The 22,771-nt window shown below is 41.6% G+C and overlaps 2 protein-coding genes and 1 non-coding gene across 8 annotated transcripts; 2 read left to right on the forward strand and 1 right to left on the reverse strand.

Moving 5' to 3' along the window:
• Window positions 1-9: 9 nt before the first annotated feature.
• On the reverse strand, window positions 10-16,700 carry LOC129599622 (atrial natriuretic peptide receptor 1-like). Of its 5 annotated transcripts, XM_055497905.1 has the most exons (21): window positions 16,537-16,700; window positions 16,002-16,155; window positions 7,071-7,391; window positions 6,659-6,702; window positions 6,519-6,569; window positions 6,295-6,390; window positions 5,919-6,044; window positions 5,536-5,769; window positions 5,313-5,445; window positions 5,143-5,224; window positions 4,756-4,825; window positions 4,570-4,680; window positions 3,980-4,159; window positions 3,260-3,566; window positions 2,782-3,106; window positions 2,314-2,533; window positions 1,587-1,734; window positions 1,242-1,290; window positions 1,119-1,168; window positions 923-1,014; window positions 11-260 (listed from the first exon to the last, which is right to left on the reverse strand). In XM_055497905.1, the coding sequence occupies exons 2-21, from the start codon at window positions 16,036-16,038 to the stop codon at window positions 201-203; spliced, it is 2,736 nt and encodes a 911-aa protein (XP_055353880.1). In that variant the 5' UTR covers window positions 16,039-16,155; window positions 16,537-16,700; the 3' UTR covers window positions 11-200. The 5 variants fall into 5 exon arrangements, with proteins under 5 accessions (XP_055353877.1, XP_055353878.1, XP_055353880.1 ...); XM_055497902.1 differs by lacking the exons at window positions 16,002-16,155; window positions 16,537-16,700 and adding an exon at window positions 8,503-9,984 and having other exon boundaries at window positions 10-260; XM_055497904.1 differs by lacking the exon at window positions 16,537-16,700 and having other exon boundaries at window positions 16,002-16,497.
• Window positions 7,892-7,962, forward strand: Trnag-gcc (transfer RNA glycine (anticodon GCC)). The gene has a single exon. It is a non-coding gene; the product is annotated as a tRNA-Gly (tRNA).
• LOC129599623 (uncharacterized) lies at window positions 14,684-20,982 on the forward strand. 2 transcript variants are annotated; one of them, XR_008691942.1, is made up of 4 exons: window positions 14,684-14,844; window positions 16,083-16,419; window positions 17,070-19,914; window positions 20,173-20,982. XR_008691942.1 is itself a non-coding variant. In XM_055497907.1 (3 exons), exons 2-3 carry the CDS (start codon window positions 19,785-19,787, stop codon window positions 20,832-20,834), a joined length of 792 nt encoding a protein of 263 aa, XP_055353882.1. In that variant the 5' UTR covers window positions 15,837-16,419; window positions 17,070-19,784; the 3' UTR covers window positions 20,835-20,982. The 2 variants fall into 2 exon arrangements, 1 of the variants encoding a protein (XP_055353882.1); XM_055497907.1 differs by lacking the exon at window positions 14,684-14,844 and having other exon boundaries at window positions 15,837-16,419.
• The last annotated feature ends 1,789 nt before the right edge of the window (window positions 20,983-22,771 follow it).

Raw genomic sequence — 22,771 nt, forward strand, 5'->3', positions numbered from 1 at the left:
AATTCTTCAGTTCCAAAGAACGAATAACCACCACGAATAACCGAACGAATAACCATACATTTTTTCTGAATTTGCATTGTCAAAATTCGGCAGAAAAGATATCACCACATTTGTCGAAAAGCACTGGGATAAGCTAAGGCATCTATGCAAAGCCACAAAGAAAATCGGCGTACAAAGACCAGTACAAAAAATTATCACGCTTAAAATGGCTGCTGCTTCGTCATGCCGGTCAACCAGCAGGTACGGAAAACCGCTTTCTCCTAAACAAACAAACGGGTGAGATTAAAATAGTTATCACAGTTGTGCGAAGACATAACAAGTAAATAAAGCTATAAAAATATTCCTAAAAGATTCTAAAAACAGTACCCGGTAACCCTTTTTAACAAATCTCTAAAATAATCGCACCACTATCCGGAATTTCGTTTACACCACCACCACCACCATCTGTAACTAAACAGCTCGCAGAAGACCTGCAGTCAGTGCCACTGCACGTTTTTTAATTTATCCAAGCGGCTGTTGGGCACTTTAGGGTTTAGACTGGTTCTTGAAGATTTCAACTATATCTCTGAAGGGATGGCCCGATAATTAACGGCGGTTTGACGGCAGGTGTTGACACTTAACAATACTGACCCCGGCCCGTGAATAAATCGCACAAAATGCAAATCGCGCAAATTTTAAATGAATCGTAGCACAGAGTACATTGGCAGTTACTTCAAACCCGCAAAACGTTACTCTGCTTCCTGTTCCAACTAGATCGATGATTACTACCGCGTACGCACTTTGGTGTACAAATTCAGTTTTATGTCTTAATTCGTGGAACTACGAGTAGTTTCTCCACTTACCAGAAAACATTATTTAATTATTTCATGCATTTGTCGTTTTGTATATCTTTTTTTCCAAAATTTCATATAAGGGTGCTCACATGTAAAGCCGTTTTCTGCCGCGGTTCGCAGAAAAACTGGCGTGTTTCCCCGAGGAGTGTAGCGGTGTGCTGACTGATGTGTATTTTTCCCGCTAAATTTAAAACAGCAACGGTTAAGTAATACCACTTTTCAGCATTGTATAAAACTGCATGATTTATTTTTAACGACAGAAAAGAGTTGCTTGTTATATAATACCTTCGCATGTGCATTGAAGTATGCGCGATATGATGGGCGTATCCCCGATGCTGCAATTATTACCGGAAGCTTTGCAAATGCGGCATATTAATCACATCACGCAATAACTAATCAATCCCTTACATGACGTAAAACGGCATCCGTTTCCCCACTAAACACGTCATGGCTGGCCCTGATAAAATTAATAAGCAATTAAGCAGAACAGAAATCTTTATATGCTCTGTATACGTATATTGATTCAATAAACAAAATTATCATACATAATACGGATTAATTCCATAATGTTTTGTATCTCTGTTTTTATCGGACGTTAGAAATTAAAATATTTTCCACAATATCCTGTCAAGGCAATTTGATAACATTTAAATCCTCGAATATTTAAATTATTATCGAGAACGAAGGTGGATCTCCTTGTTTATGCTGTGTTCTCCGTTAATTTGGATTAAAAATAAATGAAACCAGGCTTACCGGTATGGAAGCCGATTAAAGCTTTCGGTTTCTCCTCTGTCATATTGGGAACTTCTAACTGCGACACCGTCTCACGAAGATACAAGGCACACTGAGCTGTGTGGGCCACATGCCGGAAGCCGATTTTCTGGGGAAATCCACCCACGGCCTTCAAGAAAAATCAACCCTTTGACCTTGTTGTGCATTGCAGAACAATGGCAAATATAAAAATTAATATTTTGCGATATGACGAATAGATTGAATTGCTAATGGCATCCATATTAAAATATATATCAATGTAATGTATATATTAATGTAGTTGATGCGCGTAACGTTAGATGTAATAGATGATGAACCGTAATTCTGTGGCTTTATCGTTCAGTACCCAAGTTCCCTTTGCGTCGTTTAAAAGCCGCCACACGTTTATGTTCTTACGATTAATTGTTAGGGGAATATATCAGTTTAATCTTGTCCTAATCGTTTTTAAATGTTTAAATAATGCAAAACTAGTTTTTCCATTTTTCCGTCTTCATGATTTGGTGCATTAATACTATGTGCTATTTGACAAAAAGCTATTAATTGCATAAATAATTACAGGTCACTTGCATTCTTAGGATGAATAATTACAGGAAGACAGATTCCAGGGCGGTATTCCAGGGTGTATTAGGGACGTTACAATGTGCGTAACTACAATATCTGTATGGTATGTGCCACTTTTAACTGGTAAGTGGCAGAAAGTTTTACTAACCATCCACGTATCGTTGAGGGATCGCACACGCGTCAGACCGAAATGTACGGTTCCGTAAGTTAACACGCGAATCCACGCATTCAGCACGTCTATAAATTGGTCTAACTGGCATTTCTCGATGATCGCCGGGATGTTAGCTAACGATGCCACTAGAATAGTTATTGCATCGTACGTTTCCGGAACAATCTTTTCCTGTGCGATCACTCTTAAGGCTACGGCCCTGTGGAGAAGCACATGCATTAAATGCAGCAGTATGTAATTATATATCAAGCGAGTGGCGTATATATCAAAACTTGGCATAGATAAATTATTTTTAATTAATTAGTATCATACGTATAATACGTTTGCCAACGTACTGTATCTGTAACTGATTTCATTAATATGCTGGCTAATCATGCCAATTTTTTCACCGACTGATGTCCAATAAATGCGTATAATGAAAATTCCATTATGAAAGCCGACACTGACCTGGGAAGAATATTGGTGATGATTTCTTTATAATTGGCGCGCTGCTGTATGAGATCTTTGGTCATCTGGATGGTCTTCTTCTCCAGATCCTCGGCGTGCTTCGTCATGCGGTCCAGTAGATCTTGCAGCATGTGCGTCCCTTGCTCGCCGGCCAGGGTGCGCAATTCCACCAGCAGGGGCTTGATGGCCATCCGTTGCGCCGGATCTTCTTTCCAGCAGTTCTCAATTAGCTCCTTCAAAATCACCGCCTGCTGTCCGAGACCGGTCAGCCGCAGTTTGGGGCGAAACGGTGGCTGACGACCTTTCTCCAGGGAATCCAGAATTTCTGCAAAAATCCATACGATTAGCTTAATAATATTTTAACAAATTATAACAATTGGAGTACATAGTAATAATTTTATCATATTTTTCAAAGCCGGTCTTTGTTCCAAAATTATTTGAATTATTACATATATGTATATAGTCACACCGTACATACGCGATGGAGTCAAACTGGCATTTGTGTGCATAAACGGATCGCACATCATCGACACCTCCGTCATAATAATGGATAAACTGTAAAGGTCACCGAGCTGCTTCTGCTCCACAGTGGGCTCCTGTCCTTTCAGTCGAAGGATTTCCGGCGCCGTCCAGAGTTTCTTATCCGGTTCGAGGGTATCCTCCGGTAACAAATCATGCAGAGCATAGTCGCCAATTTTCGCAGTGTACCGTGCATTTAGCATGCATTTATCGCTGCGCAACCTGCCATGACACTTCATCCAGGAAGTATGAATAAATAAAAGCCCCTAAAAATATCAGTTAAATTGTCAGTTCTGAATTCGTGTACAAAACGTTTAGTTTCTTTTCGGAAACCGTTAAACATGAAAATTATGAATATTTATTAAGCAATTATAAAGCAGTTAATAGTAAATAGTAAATTATTACACCTCGCCTTGTATGTTACTCCAGCCGTTATGCCAAAATATCAGTGTCCAAAATGCGAATTAACTATCGAAAACATTTGATATAGCACAATATAATAACTGTGTAACTTCAGACAACTTTATTAGCAGATTCCATCTGGAATTATATTATTACGAATATAATAACGTGCTAAGCAGAAAAAAGGCTTATTATAAAATAATTAAGCGATAAGCAGGAGAAAGTAAAGCTGATTAGCCAGATAGTGCTTGGGGCAGGATAAACGATTATACCCCACCTCGGCGACGTCCTTCATGACGGAAAATTTGAAATTCCAGTCACACAGGAAGGGATCAGAATGTCTGGATAAATAGTGCAAATTCCCCCGTGAGCAGTATTCCATGACGATAACATGAAGATCCGCGCTGGTACACAGACCATAAAACCGCACCAGCTTGTCGTGCTTGGTCATGCGCAACTACATAGAAAAAAATTCCGGGATTATGCGCCCTAATCCGATAATACTTGATCCAGCAAATTCAAATATTAGGAGCTTTATTGACGCACGCTCGCAAAAAAGGAGAAAGTTAATGCCGACCTTTTCACGTGCTGCTGACTTGTGAAACCGTACAACCGTATATATTTTTCATTAACGCATGCCATTTAACCGGCACTTGAAATCATAAATAATCAGTGGTCTGATTATGAATGTCACTACTATTATGGTCACGTACAAATACATATAAACATTAAAATTCATTATGATTATCACAATTTTGATGCACTTATTACTACTGTATATTCATTTCAAGCTGGTTAATATTTTGTACTTGCTGTTGGTATAATATAAGCTAACAGCAATTGTTATTTACTGGCAACAAACAGTACCTTTCGTAATTCTCTCTCCGTCTTTTTGGTCATTATTGTTTGAATAAACGGAATCAAATGAACGGTTTCAAAGCGAAACATGGCGTGACTGCCAGCAGCCCCGCGTTCCGACTAGAAAAGATATTAATATTAATTAGGCAGATTCTTGATTATTAATTTAACTAGCACAGTATGTAACATGAATACCTTTGATAACTCCTCCGGAGCGATGCGCCACCAAGTCGCATTCGCTAGAGCGCGCTGCCGTTTCACCAGTCTAATCAATTCATAATAACAGCCTTGTTTGAATGAAATATTTGCTGCAGTATGCCGAAATCCGGTGGGTATTACGTGCTGTTGGATTACATCATTTATTACGTTTTTCTTTGATTAGTCACAAAAAATTCTTAGAGAAAACAGCCACCATAAAGTAACCCGATGTCCAGAGAGTTTTTAACAAAGTAGCTCATTTAATGAGACTTAGTAGTCTTGCTGTAAGAGCTGTTGCTATATAAAAAACATTTCGTTGTAACCGAAACTGAATAATTATTAAAAATTACAGCAATTTCCGCTGAAATTCTACGCGTACTGTACCTGTAAATAATCACAACAGCCAAAACGGCAATCACCACCGACACGACGCTCGCCAAAACGGCAATGAAAGCGGTTCGGTTTTCTGCAGAATTTTTACTCAGATTGTCAATTCGATAGATATGTACAGAGTCTGTAATATAAATAATGTACAACAATAATAAAAAATGTACCATAAAGGAAGCAAATGGATTTGGTCCCATCGAATCCACACACCGGTTCATTAGGTGGAGGCCAGTAGCTGACCCACTGAACTGACCCCACAACGCGCGGTATCCGGTCCGTTTCGTAAAACTCCAGTACTTTCTGTACAAATAACGTGCAAATTTGAGGTTTCGAAACTGCACTTTAATACATGATATAAGTAGTGTACATAGCAGTGTCTTGAACACCTACCCAAAATGTCCTGTTCGTTGGGACAAAGTTCAGTAATTCAAATCGTCCCCGTAGCTCATTGTCTTCGGAAAAGGTCAAATTTTTTGTGGGGAAACTAAAGGTACGGTTAACAAACCGTTGGGCCATGGCCTTTCCGTTAAAGATCTCCTGGGGCCAGTCCGTTTCGTTGATATCGCTTAATACAGCATCGTACGACCGTATCGCTTTGTCAAAAGTAGAAAAGTACTCATTTTCCTATAACGGTCAAATAACCGGTAACCATAAAAATGTTATTTATAGATATTCGAACGTCAAAGTACGAATACGACCATTATGTACCCATATTACCATTTTTATTTGTGTTTCTTTATTAAATTTTGGATTTATATAAGAAGCTAAGATACCTCTTCAACAACCAGGGTACCGTTGATGGAGTCGTCGACCTTTCCAGAGAAGTCAGTCCCAAAAATCGGATCGGTGTGCGGTTTAAGACGTATTAAAAAAAGGCTTCTAAATGCTTGCATTAGACTCTGCAAATAAAGATGATTTTATGTGCAGTAATTAGGATCCACCGTCGCATCGCCGGAATTATTATTCTGAACGCCCTAGCACTACATCGCTTTCTGCAGTCGAGTGTTACGCCGCTACATGCGCTGTAAATTTTATTACTATGTGTGCGTATGTGTGCAGGCCAATTTTACTACATAAAATAATTAAGATACTAGCACATTATCTTTTACACCAACTTTTCAATGTTTAATTTGGACTAGCTATAGGTACCTCTTCTTCAGGGTTAACGGTGTGATGCATTGTGAAATTGGCATCCGGCACTTCGAAGTACATATTGGTCACCGAGTAGGACAAGGAAATAAAGACCTAAATATAAGTATGAAGACTTAGCATGATCTCCTGCTGCGCAGGTAACAGCATTCACACAAATTTCGTCATGATCATCTAGGTCAGGGATTATTTTGTGGGAGCACGAAATTAATACAGTGACTCACATATTCCCCGGAAATGTATGCACGCTGGCCAGGGCTATGGAAGGCAAGCAGCTACCTTCGAAGACCATTGATTAGGTATGGCTCAAACTCAGAATTCCTTATCAACTCAGCATAGGTAATTACGCAGTAGGGATACTGACCATGATTTGGCGGACGTCGATCGGATCCATGAGTAATAAAATTACTAAAAAAGTCATAATTTCAGTAAGTATTGTAGTTGGATCATTGTGTGCGTGCTAAAAATACTGACTCTTAACGCCCGGCCCCATTGCTTCTTATTGCTACTTAGGTATATAACTATCGCTAAACAAAAGCTGTAATATTTTTAGAGTAACATTCAAAAGCGTTGCCATTCATCGTTGGTGTAATTGTTAGTGAGTCGATTAAACCGAGAGCCAGGTAGTCATACAAAAATGTTTGCAATATCTTTATTTATTTAAAGAGTAAAATTTGTATATTATTTTACGCAAATACTGTATTTGAAGTATTTGAATAGAGTCACTAGAGGACATTTTACGCATGCAGTTATCGTTAAGCATCAGAAGGGCTTACTTCGACAGAATTTGTAAATTTCGCTTAGCGTTTTCGTAAAAGAGTCGGGATGCTCATCTGGTTTCACCGCAAAATCTGTAATCCGGATGTCACCCTTCCGTTTCATGACTTCGGTTAGCGACTGAAAACTAGATTCCCAATGTTGGTTGTCGGCATTGTAAACCACACCGATATCCGTCCAGTTGTACAGTTTCATTATTTCGTAAACAAAATGACCAGCCCTTTCATGGGTGTGGGAAAAGCCGATCACGGTAGGGTATTTGTGTGCGTCCGCCAACGTGGGCGTTAGACTTGATCCAGCCAACACCAGGATATTCAATTCTGAAAATTCAGCTCAGATGATCATTTCAATGGGATTTTCAGCTTAACTTCGAGTACTTATAGGAACCAGATTCAAAAACTAATCAATGCAAAACAATAAATAATACGTACAGTGCATGAATTACTTGACATTTATGAACTTGGATGACGCATGCACGCCCCACACAAACCCAAAAAATTAATATACTCGTATTTGCAAATTTGGTTACAGATTTGATTTAAGACTTAAGTGCATTGGTTTTGCTTACGCTGTGATAATTGCCATTGCCGTATTATTACAAGAGGTTTTGAAGTATGCACTGTATTGAAAAGAAATTACGATGATATATTGCAAACAACAGATAATTATAACACGTTTTTGCAATTGCAGTTCTGCAGACTGTGTGATTTATACAGAGGAGCTCTATGTGAAAAAAAGCCGGCTGCGATGCCGGCAAAACCGGTTTGTCTAATTGTCTAACTACAGTACGCATATGATTTTATCACGTTCAACATCGAGAGCGTTGTTGGTTCAGTGGTAGAATGCTCGCCTGCCACGCGGGCGACCCGGGTTCGATTCCCGGACAACGCATTTTTCCATTTTTTTTTAAATGTTCCCAATTTAAGAAATATAAAATGATAAGCAACCACTGATTAAAGCGGATATCAGTAGCAACAGTTGCAGTTTTAATACAAATATTTGTAATCAAAAGATCTCAGGTACGTTGTTCTGATTTAGCATACTTTATTATTCATAGGTACGTTTTGTATAACCAGGCGCAAACTGCTAAACCATTAATTTTACTCTCCTTGTTAATGCGTTGTAAATTGTAGGCAATCAGATTTTTTGCAGCTGCCTGTAATTGCCTCCGCTGAATCCGCAGTATCCCGCGGCCATGTAATCTGTCTCGGGTCTCCCTTCTCCCTCCCGGGTGAATAATTCATACTGTTTACCAGAATGGTAATTTGTCAGAGTACCATGCACGCGGGACAAAAGCCCACAGATGTCAATGCATTATGCATCAAGTCAAGTAATCAAAATGCCTGTATCATGTCGAGCGCGATCCAGCGCAAACACCGAAAGAGATTAGAGAGGAAGGTAACATCTCCATAGTCTGTACGATAAACCTACCTCTCGCCAGTGCAAACAACTCCGCATCCGCCTGCTCACAACCGCTGCCCATAACCGCTGCCAGCTTGTCATCCGAGTCCAATCTCGTGAAATACGACTCCGCAACCATTTTCGCGATGCCATCTACCATGATATCTGCCGACCACGAGCAGGAATCTTGGAAGTGCTCCGCGTTTATTACATCAAATTTCAGATCACACGGCAAACTGGATGTATTTTGCACACGACCGGTAATGTTTAGGAGAATATTGTGTTGGGTGAAATTCGTGGAAATATGGGAAGAAGGAAGTGTCAAGGGAAGAATAACGAGAATGGTAAAGTTGCAAGGATACTGATAGGCCAGTCCAACATCGGCGACAAGCAAGACGATAAAGTGGACAAAAATGACCATGTCGCTGACTGGACCGCACGTCGTTATATCACGTCAGGCCAAATCATTTTTTATTGATCAGGCGAAAAAAACGGTGGCAACAAATGCCGCCTGTTTTAGTAAATTATTTCTTATTGGTCCGGCATAGAACAACGGTGACAAAATGCCGCCAGCTTTACGTTATCTCGGACAAAGTCATTTTGAATTAACTGTCCGATTTTTACTCACTGAGAACGTTTTCATCGATCTGCACCGGACAGACGAGAGAAAATCATGGAAAATTCTCCTCCGCATGATTTGAGTCAAAACGGTATTCATACCACTATACGCAACACTTCAGGCACATTAATAACAGTCGCGCTATGCCGTCAGCAAGGACGGCATAAGTGAATGATTTACTCGAGCAGTTGACATTCAAAGATCCCGTTATCCGGCACCGGAAATGCATTAAACACGGAGGGCATTTAAATGGTTTGAGCCAGGCAGATTTTTCATGATTCAAGCACGACAGTGTGCAATCAATCCGCTAATACGTAGAACAGCCAACCGGCGGCAGAGCCTTCATGTGTTTCTAACAACATTTACCCAAAAAGTAGCCATATCACACAACACTGGCATCGCCTCGCGCACAGAGCGGATCTCAATAACCCAATCGATAAATCCGTCAAACAAGAGGCCCGGTTTTAACTATACGGACAGGTACAAATGATTCTACTCAAGTGCGTATTGTGAGAAATATGCTGTCTCGCAGATTCGGCACCGCGTGAGTACTTTCTGTATCCGCGCTGACAAAAACCATCTCCAGCCGTTCAGCCGGAAGGAAGTACAGTGCGGGCGCCGGCAACAACGATGAACACAAATACACGACGGGTAACATTTCGTAATCAGATCATATTATGTGGTCTATTCGACGCGTAACGCGCAGCACTCATTGTTCACGCCGGGATAAGCATGCATAACATAATCCCCGGTATCCTGGTGCGGAAATAATATGATCTGGCGAGCTGTACATGAAAAGGAAAAGTCGCGCGCTAGCTGATAGTAGAATCTTATGGCCTGCAGGGATCTGCCGGCCGCACATTTTGCAGTGCGAAAGCGGATTTCATGGCCAAGGTGTGTCTTTTGTGCCGCGGAGTTTTTATGTCTGAGAACGCGGTAGCAACTACCATCAGCTAGGCACAGAACCACACCGCCGTGCTGCCGTCTCCCAGCCAATCGATATCACACGACCTACTCAGGATGAATTAGCTGCGTTACCGCGGCTGGGGGCTTTGTGTGTTGGTGTTTTGAACCGTAATCAGCTGGAAACCATTGCATGCTCGGCTTCACTGGCTGCCTTGGAATAGCTGGGTGCCGCGTCTTTAGAAATTGTTGCACGTATCGCTCTGATTTAATCTATGGATGCTGTCATGGTGTAATGGAAAATAAGACTGTGTCGGTAAACATAACACCCGAGCAACAAATACAACGTTCCAGCTATCGCGGTAAAAACTTGTAGCACTCGAAAGCTTTGAAATACACATTAATAAGCAAAAAACACAAACAATGGCTGTGAAATGTTTATTGTCAAATGTGCATCGCTAAAAAATCTGTGGCCGATCCAGGCTGTTAAAAGGTCACTGTAATCTGGAAGCTGTTCGAGTGAGTCTATATGTTGCATAATGTCAGATACCGCATATAACGTACAAATATTGTTATTACATGTAATTCTATGTCATCAGCTGCGCGTTTCAGTCGACCTGTCTTTAGAAAAGGCGGCTTGATTATTTCAGATAGGTAAATCTACTTCCGCGTGCAGTAATTTGTTGTGACGGATGAGCATGGCGTATCACGGATACGTCTGGGTGAAACTATGGACGACAAGGAGGAATTTCCGGAAAAAAGCGCGGATATTCCCGGCTAGGAAGTACTAAATTAATACTGTAGTTAAGAATTATAATTGTCACTTCTTAACTAACGTTTGATGGTACTCGTAGTCATGGTACTGATACAGTAGCGATATGATAACGCACCAATGGCACGGGTGCTGGCAAATATCAGCGGTAATATTAGATACAAGAAACGGCTTCGGCTTTGCCTCCGCGTTTCTTGTGGTCTGCTGTCGGTTTTTCGAATGATTTGATTAATTTAGTATTACTGCGTGCACTATTTGCGATGACTATAGTCTATATGCACTAAACAGTGGTCTTACTTCAGTTCTTCACCACCTATCACGATTTGCGCTCAGAAAAATAAAGGAAATTTGGTTACTCAAACTCTCAGTCGGCTCTGCATTGGACAGTAATGAAACTGGTCACTCACTATGCAGTAAACAGTAGTGGTACTTCAGTTACTCACCACCACTCGATCCGTTACGTACCGACCTAGCGAGCAATGGCTGTTTTCAGTAGGTCACCACTCTCCCTACCGGTTTCTGCACACGAGAATAGTGGTACTGCCACTGTTATGTGCGGTTCCAGTAATGGTAGCTCAGTTACTGGTTCGTTACCACTCGTTTGGTTACTCAATCACCTAGCGAGCTCTGTGCACTGGAGAGTAGCGGTGCGGTAACTGCGGTTACTCACCCAGTCACCCATCTATCGAATAGTAATTTGATCACTCAATTTGTACACTAAATAGTAGAAATAGTTCGCTAATTCGTGTATGCGAACCCCTGGGACCGTAGTTCCAAATTAATACCCGTTTTCTTAGGAATGATAGATGTTTATGAAGCAATGTATTTTTCTAAACTGTTCTTTGAGTCGATGTACTGCAGCGGTAATACTTTGTAATTTATGTAATTGATAAATTTTTTCTATGTATGGTTGTTTCAATGTGCACACTGCACAGCCCTTTTTGCACTGATTATGATAATCAATATCATAAAATTAGCCTTTATAATTCATTGCCGACGAGGATGCCGTTTATTTTATAGTGTTTGTGTAGGGAATATAAATTTTCCGATTCGAGCAGTGCAGTCGGTTGGCATTTTCTGATCTGAAGAAACTAATTTATTCCGTATTATACGGAATGATTAATTTAATGGACCGTACATGCTGATTAATCACTGTCTTAAGTTTTGCTCGACTGTAATGAAAGGTCAGCCCGTTTGACGATTACTGTTTTCAGTTTCTTTTACAGCTGCTTTGAACGAGCGTTCTTATTCCTAACAAATCCTAAGTCATATTTTTTTGCGCTTTAAATTGTTAACGACTTACTGAAATGAAGCCATCCACTAGCAGCATCTTTGTCTTACTGCTAACAGGCTAGTGAGAGGCTGTTTTGTCTGCAGGAGTAAAAGTTCAAACCCTTTTTTTAATTTGCTGATCTAAAAGGTGCCAGTTTAAATTTACTGAGTTTTTTGTTCTATGCAACCGGACTCTGAAATTATTTTCAAGGTCACCTTGATCTTTCAGTTTTACCGGCACCGGCGTCTGTGAACGGGATGATGAATACATAATTACCAAACCAAATGCATGCGACACAGTTTCAGACATGCTGAATCGAATGACGCCAGTTTTCGATTAATTTTTTGGTTTGTTCTGACCAGATCGTACGGGGTTTTCCGTTGTAATATAGATCTTTTCCTTGATTAGTACAGTACTGGTTTTGATTTTGAACTGTATCAGTTCTGGACTTTGGAAATCTACGTTGCGTTCGTTCCACTTACGCTGCTTTAAAAGTGAACCGAAGGTGATTGTTAAACTGCGCTCTGTACAACTGCAATCATAAACTGTTTTTTGTGCTTTCTACTTTGTATATCAAGTGTCTGTCCTGTACTCTCCTTTTATAGTGAATTTATTTTCTGGCTACTGTTGCCTTATTTTTTGTCTGTAATCTACTGGGGGCAGTCACCCCGCGGCGATGGACAGTAATTATTATCACGACATTTATTGCCGGACCGGTTTGCAGTTCAACCTAATTCAAGCTTGTGTCGGTTGTACAAGAAATTATTGTCTTTTGTTTGTCTAAAAACTGTCTGAAATCGCTGCTCACGAATCGGATAGTAGTTACCGACTTCGTCAACTTGCACAGGACTAGTGGTACACTGGTACTGTAAATTCTAGTGTTCTTTACAAAACTGGCGGTATACTGCTGTGCTGGTTTGCAGCTCAACCTCGTTATGTATGCGTCGGACCGTCGGTTGTCCAGGCAATTATATTGGTTACTTATTCGCCTGGTTCCTTAAAAAATGTCCAAAATCGGTTTTGGATTCAATCCAAAACTGGTATTGGATTGAATAGTCGTTATCGATCTCTTTACTTGCACTTGCAGCGTTCTAGTGTACTGCACAATACATAGCCCGTATCAACACAATTAATTTTGGTCACCAACAGTATCATTGTTGCGTCTGTCACCGTTACCGGATACGGAATTACAGTACGAGGACATTTGGGTGCTGTGAACATACCCTGCACGATTAGGCTGCGATGAACAGCCGGCTAAATTTATAGCCGTTTGCATTCAGACTGTGATATCAGTAGCGTTGCGAGCTACGGCTAACCAGCTGTTCATCGCAGCCTAATCGTGCAGGGTATGTTCACAGCACCCAAATGTCCTCGTAGCTATTGCCGCTCTATAGTAGTGCAGTCTACTGGCGGCTACGCCAGTAGACTCCACTAGTGAAGAGCGGCAGTGAATTGCCGGCATTCGTAAACCAATTAAGTAAAAGGCGGTTGTTGTCATTATTTTAGAAAAGCGGAATCATTGTCGGATTGTATACTAATGAGCAACTAAATAATAAAGACATTTTTTACCTAGCCACAGGGATAAAGACTTCTTCGAACAACTTGAAGGCACATTTCTTGCAACCACAGCCAGGCTGTAGTCTACAGCCACTAGCTATACGCGGCTGACTTGACATTTTGTAGTATTTAACGTAAGCGTTCAGTAAGCCTTCGCTTAAATGACTATGCATATCACGGTTTTGGCTCCGGACCTTGCGAAAACGATTGTCAAATTGCTGCATCAAATATAGCAATGTTTATGCTGCCGGTCATACGATGGACAATGCTACCGCAATGCTTTTTTCGACCGCATCAGTCTTTGGTGGAAACGTTTCCAACTGGTATGCAAATACGAGCGCAAACGATATCGGTCCCAGTATGCATAGCGGAGGTCAGGCAGACAGACAATCATCCAATGGGCCCTCCACCAATACGGACACTGCGTTATTCCGACAGTCAACGGCAAGATGGGTTTGTTGTCTGTCAGTCAATATACTTCTGCCTGCTGATCCTGTGTACGTCAGTGGGCAACGCCCTGAACCTGGTGGTCCTCATACGCAGTGCGCCAAAATGGAGGACATCGGCATGCCACTACCTGATTGGCACAGCCGTTGCTGATTTGGTAGCAGTGTGAGTAAAATTAATATGAGCAGTGAGTAAAGAAAACACAGCATTTTGTCAGCCCACAATAAAATTAACAATGTGTTTATATCATAATCTTTCGCGAAGCCGCAAACGAAGAAACTTTGGTCGTTTTGTAACTCTGCTTGAACCACTTCCCTTACTATTGGTATGCGGTATTGAGAGGTGAAGCACTGCTCTTTTTGTAGATGGCTAGGGTTACCCGATTTTTTATCGCAACCGGAGATGAGTTCGGATTTTCGTTTAACCAGCACAAAACTGTTGCGTCCGTGGTTTTCGGATACTGCGATGAGTGTCTCCGATTGGTTAGAATTAGATCTCTGCTGTTTAACAGATAACGATGTAACTATGTGCGTGCGCCATTATCCTTTCAGGATTCTGGTTGTGTTCTCTTGGGAACTTCTACTTATAATGTCACGTCCTTTGCGATTCGGATTCCTGCAACGACTTTTAACAGCTCGCATTATCACTGTCGTTCTCGTTGCTTTACCGCTGGCATGTTATGCTTTCGATGTCTTAAGGCCCTACTGCTTCTCCTTCTCCGGGTACATGGATCCTGTGGAGTTTTTTTTCGCACCTCCAGGATGGTTCTGGCAATGGGAAGCCTTGCACAATAAAGCAATAGTAAGTTCGTGGTTGACCAAGCGACACTGACAGAGACTCAGAGAGCGACGTCTTGAGAGACCGTCACTTTTGCTGTCGAACCGGTATATGGTTACAGTGGGCTTCATAAAGATGTCACACCCGCTGGCCGATATAAAAAGGGCTGACCGTTGCTTGGACAAGCACTCCCAGTACCTGCTGCCGTCACCCGGCTGGAGTTTTACGTTGTGACTAGGTGCCTATGTACCGCGCCTGATTTAGCCATATGTACTGCCGCAACATCACGCTCCAACCGATTGACGACAGCAAGTACAGGAAGAGCTTGACTGCGCAGTCCCTTTTATAACACTGGTCACTGTGCATAGAAGTATGGGTAGATGTGCTGTAACTCCATTTTGAAGATCATTAGATTCATCAATACATCAATACATAGCCCGCCCATCATTTGGTATGGGCGGTTACCTTCATTTCAAGATTTTCCTAATACTTTCCATGCTTCATGACAATTTGTAACCAAAAGAGGAGTTATATTTGAAATTCATTTTAAAATTTGAAAAAAACTGTGGAAATTTATTTTGGTGTAAAAAGAATCTCCATATCTGCGAGTACGTTCATTCACTCGAATTTAAGCAAGATGGGCCTGTTACGAAATTTTGGCGCTCGTCTGTTGGCCTTAGAACTTTCAGTACAGTACAGTATTCTTTTTTTACCTATAACTCCCAGCCGGATGTTGCACTGATGAAAGGTGTTCAAGAAGATGTATATAAAGTACTTGGTTACATAAAAACCATGTGAAAAGTGCTTGGGAGTGCGCGAAAGTGAAGATCCCTGTGCATGTACGTACAGGCTACCGTAGCCATATATACGACATAATATTATACTGTAGGTACGAATTACTGTATTTCTCTTATCACTGGAAACACCGTTGAACTGCTCCTCCGCCCGATCAAACCATAATATCATTGTGCACGGACACACAGAATTTCACTATCAGACGTTCCGTATACAAAACCAATGGCTTGATACCATATAACTGGGGGAAGGGAGTGTTTCTAATCATAAAGCAGTATCGGTCAAAGCCGTAAATTGCCCGTAATCATTTCAAGTTTAGTTAGGTTTGAGAATGTTGATAACAAAATAAACAAAATGAAATTTTTGTGTTGTTGGCTTGATGTTACCTGTATTATTGGCAGCCTGCGGTTCGCATCCTGACATTTTTGCTGATCCTGCTTCCCAATGTGATCCTGATTGTATTCCAGGTGTGCCAACAACGGTCCAAATTTGGAAAGATGCGCCGCTTACAGAAAGTTAACAGGGCAGCATCCGGGACCACTTCGGACAACAAATCGCAGCACGCAGTCAACATCATCCTGCTGAGCAGTGCCCTATTGTATCTTATCACGCACACCTCTGCGACGAGTTTTAACAGCGCGAATTATTATTATTATTCTCGTCACTGCATCGCTAGCATGCTATGCGTTCGATGTCGTAGAGCCCTACGGCATGTCCACGTACATGGACCATAGTGATGGTATGCCATTGTTCAAACCTCCAGAATGGTTTATACCATGGAGCAATGTGCACAAACAGACAATAGTAAGTATGTGGTTGAGAAAAACAGAGAGCAACGTCTAGAGCAGAGAGCCTAGAGTCACTTTTGCTGCACGACCCGGTACATGGTGGCATCATGATACGGAATATGTGTAACTGTACCTGCACGGATACTTTCCCTTCGAGTGCTCCCTAGCTCCTTATGACGCTTCAGCGTTTTGCGTTACTGGTGACAGTCTTTTACCAAAAGAGCTGCATTTTAAATTCGTTGCAAAATTTGAAAGAAACTGTGCAAATCAGGTTGGGGTCATATCCACAGATTTTAAGAATCTCTACAGTTACGAGTCTTACGACTGCTTACTAGCAAAACTGCATGAAGAACATCGGCCTTCAGATAATTTTTATAACGAGATTTTGGTGCACATGTTTGTGTTTAAACAATTTATCAGCGGTAACTGTTATCAACATGATGTTACACTAGTGCGATTTATTACGCACCAGTCGACGTAAGGTCATTAAAAACGTGCGTACTCAAGTCAGTTGTTGTACAAAAAACGCACACAGTTAAGAAGCCCACATACAGATACGTATGCTCGTGCATCGGCTGGGACCTCGTGCTACATGTGATACACGAATCGTGATGCATCAACGAATCCAGTTTTAAACGTTTTTGCAAATTTTGGTTTTTGTTATAGGTCAACCGAATTACAGATGTCCGTTGACGGCGGATTAATCGCTGATCTGCTTGGGTTAGTCTTAGTAATAATCGCTGATTTCCACAAAGAAGCGGTGTGGTTCCCTGAGGTAAGTGAAAAAAAGTGCAACTGGCGGCAGCGGTTATCTGTGTTTCGGGCGCGATTCCGCATCAAGAAAACATTGAGGAAGTGTTTTAATTGTAATTTAGTGTTTTTACCGCTAGTTTGAGTGAACTTACTTACCATTAGTTTCACCTCACCACCACATGACGTACCGAAACGGTTTTTTTTGAAGTACGTAAGAACGTACTTTCTTCGGTTGCCTGCACTATAAACAGACGGCGCTGTACGCGTGACCATTGTTTAATGGCCCGCTGTAATATACTAGTAGTAGTTGATTGGTGAGATTGCCCAGAAAGGAAGTAAATCTTACCGGAGAACTGGGGATTCTTCGCTTGAACACTCAGACTGGTACACACATACAGAGGGTAACTGTTAGCTTAATGATAATACTCGTATAATATTACACGCGCGTATTGCTTTCTCAACAACGGCGGCTGTATAGAATTGAGTGTGCTACCGTCACACCGTGCATGCAGCATGGTGTAAGAATTAAAGATTGGCAAACTATACCAAAACCATTACATGTAATTTCAAATACTTTAATCTGCTAAACTACATGGTACTAAAGGCCACTAAAGATTTTACTTATTAAAGGTTTTCCCAGAAAAACTTTAAAATTAAGACGGTACTCATTGCTTTCCCCTTACGTTCTAATCGATGCAAAATAAGGTCATAAAAATTTAAAAATCTTTCGAAAATTCAGCAACTGGTTTGGAAAACGACGTTCCGGGTGGTTCTGCATTCGTGAAAACGATTGCCGCTCTGACCGCTTGGATTCTGCTGGCTGGCATTATTGGGCTAGCCGCGGCTATGCCGCAGCATGGAAAGGGGGGGCGACACAAGATACCTTGTTCACCAAACAATCACAACACTGGAGGGGTTATTTCCACCGCTACATTGTCGTGCTCGCCATTGCCATGATCGCCGGCGTAGGGAATATCTGTACGTTCAACGGAGGCATCGCCTACGAAAACACCGTCAGCCTACAAAGATATCCATACGACTCACTGGCCGCTGTAATCGCAATCGGATGCGGGATTGTATTCATCTTTATAGAGGGTGGCATAGTTGTTTTACATATCCGTGTGATCACAAAAATGCCACGACGGCCTACGGATCCTGTGTTGTGGCGTCAAGTGGTCAACCACAGCGCGTGTTGGTGGACATGAAATTGCCACTTCCATACCGGCTAAAAGGGTGATAAGGATTTCCCGTCCCCACCGCATTATCCATAAGCAACAGGGCCGTCCCGTTTTTCGACTTGTGAGCAACGGAATGTGCTAGCAACTGTGGCGGAAAAAGAGAGCACGATTTACCAGCGTTTTATGCGGATATATATTCGCCCTAGTAGAAGATATTTGTAACAGCCGAAAAGTTCACCTCTCAATCTTTGATCTCTTACAGACATATTGGTGGTTGTTTGTTTGTAAAGAAGGTTAGACAACCCTCTATTCCAAAATCAATTTAGTTTCGGGTAAATTTACAACGTTAACCGGCTCTGCCAGATATGTACTCGTACAAGTACAACCTGACTCATAACTATTACCTTGGAGTCTAGGAGTGATCCTGTTTTGCATGCCATGTCTTTTAAAGCTGTACATCTTGTAATAACTGTGTAAAAAAGCATGTATTTATAGACAGCTTCTTTGCACCTTTAAGTACTCGCACAATCTTGTGCATCAGACCAAAGATATTTCCTTGACAAATTATGCGCAAATAAATCTAGATATTCAATGCTGAGGTGAGTTAAAACATTTTAATGGTCCCTAGAACACGGATGGACACAGATGCCTGAAAAACACACTTTTCTTGAAACAGTTGCGTCCCGTGACTCCTGTCCCAATGACACTCTAATAATTTTGGCAGTTAATTTCCGTTACGCCACCTGCGCACTTGAGATTTGGCAGGTGGCGGCAGAATACACACAACCGGTCCACGATTTCAATCTTTACTGTATTCTTAATCATTCCGCGTCTGTAATAAAATCGAACAACAATGACTGCCAGCAGCCGTACGAAACATTATGTTTTTATTGCATATTACATTAAAGAGCAACTAATTATATATAATGTGTATAAAACTGATTAGTCGGTCGCTTACTGATTACTCACTCGCTTGCTAGCGCATTTGTAGAAGGTATGTACTGTACTGACCATGAGCAAGCATAAATAAAATCAATGATCAGCTTATCGCGATAAGCTACGTATTTTAACAGCGCCGTGAGTTGATGTATACTGCGTCAATACAATTGCACGGTAACACTATCAAATCTTGAATATGTACTCGTATGTCACTACAAACTTGACTTCTCAAGTCAGTGCGCTAAGAGCAAACACCAAACCGTAGTGTCTGGACTCTGGAGTCTAGGCTCTTTACCTGTGACTTAAAAAATCTGTAAATACCGTGCTCCCTACAGAAAATGTGGATGGATTGTAGCTGTACCTTTTACTTTTAACACCTTCAATTTACATAATATAAGCAAGCAATATTTTTCTGTATACAGCAGCACAGTAGCAAAACACAAATCCTTACGTTGTGCGATATCCGTGCTTGTACGAGTAAGTATAGCCCTCTGTCCAGTTACTGCACGGCATGGCCAGTGGATGCGTTTGGTTCCCGGTTACGAACGAGCCAACGTACAACCGGCGATTAGCTGGATTTATTGCCCTGTCACAATTAACTCTGGGACTCGCCATTCTTGTTGTTATGGTTGCTACAGCAGGTAGCTACCACATTTTTAAGTGGTCATTTTTAAAGTGGAGATATTTGAATATTGCAGTCGCAGTAACCATAAGACTTGATTGCGATTGTCGTGTTTGTAGCGTAACAGTTTCCTGGTCAACTACAAATTAGAGGCTAGTTTTGAAAAATAATTTAAATCGTTGTCGTTTTTTAAATTTAAGACAGCGAACAAAGAATTGAGTCAAGAAATTCAAAATGGTAAAATTGTGATATTAATATTGCCTTTTCAACGCTGCAGGAATTAACGAAGATTATGGAACTCCGGAAGGAGGTGAGATTGTTGATGCGTTTGCCGTGCTGACCGTGTGGACGTTGTTGATGGGAATTGTCGGAATCGTTGGCTATGGCAAATCGTGCTATGTACAGATGGCGCATAGCCGTTTAGACGCAGGCCAGTCAGAGCGCTGGAAGAAGTACTTTCGCGGCTGGACCTGGCTGCTGATCATCACATTGTTTATCAGCATAGGCAGTGTCATTCATAGCGGCATGGCCACGGAAGGCAGCGCACCTGGATACGGTCCACTCGCTGGTCCAGCGGGCATGGGCTGCGGATTGCTGGTGGCGATTACGGAAGTCGTCGTACTGATTACAGAACTCGTTGTGGCTGGGGACGGATCTGCGGCGTTTGCCAACCAGGAGCACGAGGCGCCAGTTCAACCCGGCGTAACACCGGATGGTTATAGAGTACCCGCGGCTGCCCCGGAACACGGGACGACCGCTTTCACGCCGATCAATCGCTTGCCGCAGTTGACTTATCCTCCCGCTACTTTGCCGTATCCACGAGAAGCCGCTTCGTTCACAGCCTGCATGGTTTATGAACCGAGAAATATGCTAACCACTGTGACTGAAAAAAACAATTCAGATTTACCGCCAACTTACGAGGAAGTCATTAAAAAATAATAATTACTGATGTTTTTATGTGTAAGGCTGGATCTCTTTGTCGAAGTGTGATTTTTTCCTTTGAAGTTACGTACACGAGATTTTGCTGGAAAGGCTTCTTTTCGCGCATGCTTTGGATAATATATTGGTAGATAACGAAACCCCAATTAAGAACGCTAAACAAAAATTATATTCTTGCTGTTTTACTCAGTTACAACTTGCACTTTTCGCCATGCTCGAATCCGTGGAATGTATTGCACGTTAGTGCACTGTACAGATATCTTCCGTCAAACAATTAAGTGGCCCGGTTTAATTAAAACATAAATGTAAAAAGTTATTGCATAATCATCGTGATTCATCACCAGTAACTGTTATCACTTATCAGCATGATACTGCACAATGCACATTGCACAATTGCGGTTAACTACCGAGTACGTACTACGTATCAGCTCTGAAGTCAGAATTTAATAACGCTGCGGATGCTCAAGGCAGCTGCTGTATAAAAGAAATCTACTTGTGCACCCAGCTGCGACCTGGTACTGAAGTACAGTACAGTACACGAATCTGTTTTTTAAGCATTGTGATTTTAGTTTTTCTAGCTCAAAAGTATTGTAGATGGACGGTAAAAAAACTGTTTGTTTCCCAGATGAAAGCGAACCAAAGTCCATCCGGCGTTTAGCTGGATTTCTGGCCTGGACGCAGTCCTTTCTCGGAATATGTTTACTTGTTATAATGTGCACAGTAATAGTAAGACCGTTGACTTGATGACAATAATATACTCGTATCCGTATGACTGTATTCACCCAACGGCCGGCTGTTCAGAAATGGGCGTACCATGTTGTTCGAGAAACAATAAGCAAAATGTACGAAAAACCGCCTCCTTTTGCTTACAACATCTTACTGAAGGAGATTACTATCTGTACACCCTAGATTTTACTTATTAACGGTCTTAAATACAAAAAAACTTAAAAATCAAAGCGGTCATACTTTTTTCCTATTACGTGCGTAACGACAAAGGTCATAAAATATTCTTTTAAAACTGCAGGAGTTGGTACGCAAAACGGCGTTCCGAGTGGCTCTGAAATCGTGGAAACTTTTGCCGCTCTGACCGCTTGGGTTCTGCTGGCTGGCATTATCGGGCTAACCGGATATGTCGCAGCACGACAAGAGGCACAAGATACCCTTTCCCCCAAACAATTACAGCGCTGGAGGGCTTTTTTCCACAGTTACATTGTCTTGCTCGTAACTGCCGTTGTCGCCAGCGCAGGGAGTACGTTCCACGGAGGCATGGGCTATGAAGGCACTGTCAGTCTGCGAGGATATCCATATGGCCCACTGGCCTCTGTTTCCGCAATCGGATGCGGAATTATACTCTTTTTTGCAGAGCTTATCTTACTTGTTGTACATATCTGTGTGATCACAAAACTGCTGCCACAATGGACTGCAGATCCTGACCTTGTGGAGCCCATAGGTGGCTCTAACAAATCGCGTGTTGGAGGATATGAAATGACACCCTCTCCAACGACTAAGGACGACAAGAATTTCCCGACACAACCGAACTATCCTGAAGCTACCGATCCGCCCAAAGTTTTGGCTTTTAAGCAACAAAGTGTGCTAGCGACTGTGATGGAAAAAAGAAAGCCCGATTCGCCGCCGTTTTATGCAGATATTTGCTAGAGAATAGATTTAACAGCGGCCGAAACGTTGACCTCAGGTTTATGATCTCTTATGGAAATATAGGTTTTTCTTTGTTTGAAAAGAATAGTAGACAACCCTCTGCTCAAAGCGGGTTTGCTTTTGCTTAAATCTTATTTGTTAAGCTGCCAATCCAGAAATGTGTAATGTGGCGCATAATTAGAAACTGGATTAAATCGCATTTCTCACGTCTTTTATAGCGGAACTACTTGAAATAAACTGTGGAAAAATATTTCGAACACATCTTTTATACCCTTAAGAAC

This window comes from Paramacrobiotus metropolitanus, unplaced genomic scaffold (genome assembly GCF_019649055.1).
Source record: "Paramacrobiotus metropolitanus isolate TYO unplaced genomic scaffold, Prichtersi_v1.0 Parri_scaffold0000151, whole genome shotgun sequence".
NCBI lineage: Eukaryota > Metazoa > Tardigrada > Eutardigrada > Parachela > Macrobiotidae > Paramacrobiotus > Paramacrobiotus metropolitanus.

Excerpts from the sequence above, each read along its gene's own strand:
- LOC129599623 (XM_055497907.1), top strand. The coding sequence starts at position 19,785 with ATGGCCAGTGGATGCGTTTGGTTCCCGGTTACGAACGAGCCAACGTAC. Across the intron at positions 19,915-20,172 it reads TGTTATGGTTGCTACAGCAG|GAATTAACGAAGATTATGGA; the intron begins GTAGCTACCACA and ends TCAACGCTGCAG.
- LOC129599622 (XM_055497902.1), bottom strand. The coding sequence starts at position 8,893 with ATGGTCATTTTTGTCCACTTTATCGTCTTGCTTGTCGCCGATGTTGGA. Across the intron at positions 6,703-7,070 it reads AATTTACAAATTCTGTCGAA|TAATTTTATTACTCATGGAT; the intron begins GTAAGCCCTTCT and ends TGACTTTTTTAG. Across the intron at positions 4,160-4,569 it reads CGGAGAGAGAATTACGAAAG|TTGCGCATGACCAAGCACGA; the intron begins GTACTGTTTGTT and ends TTTTCTATGTAG.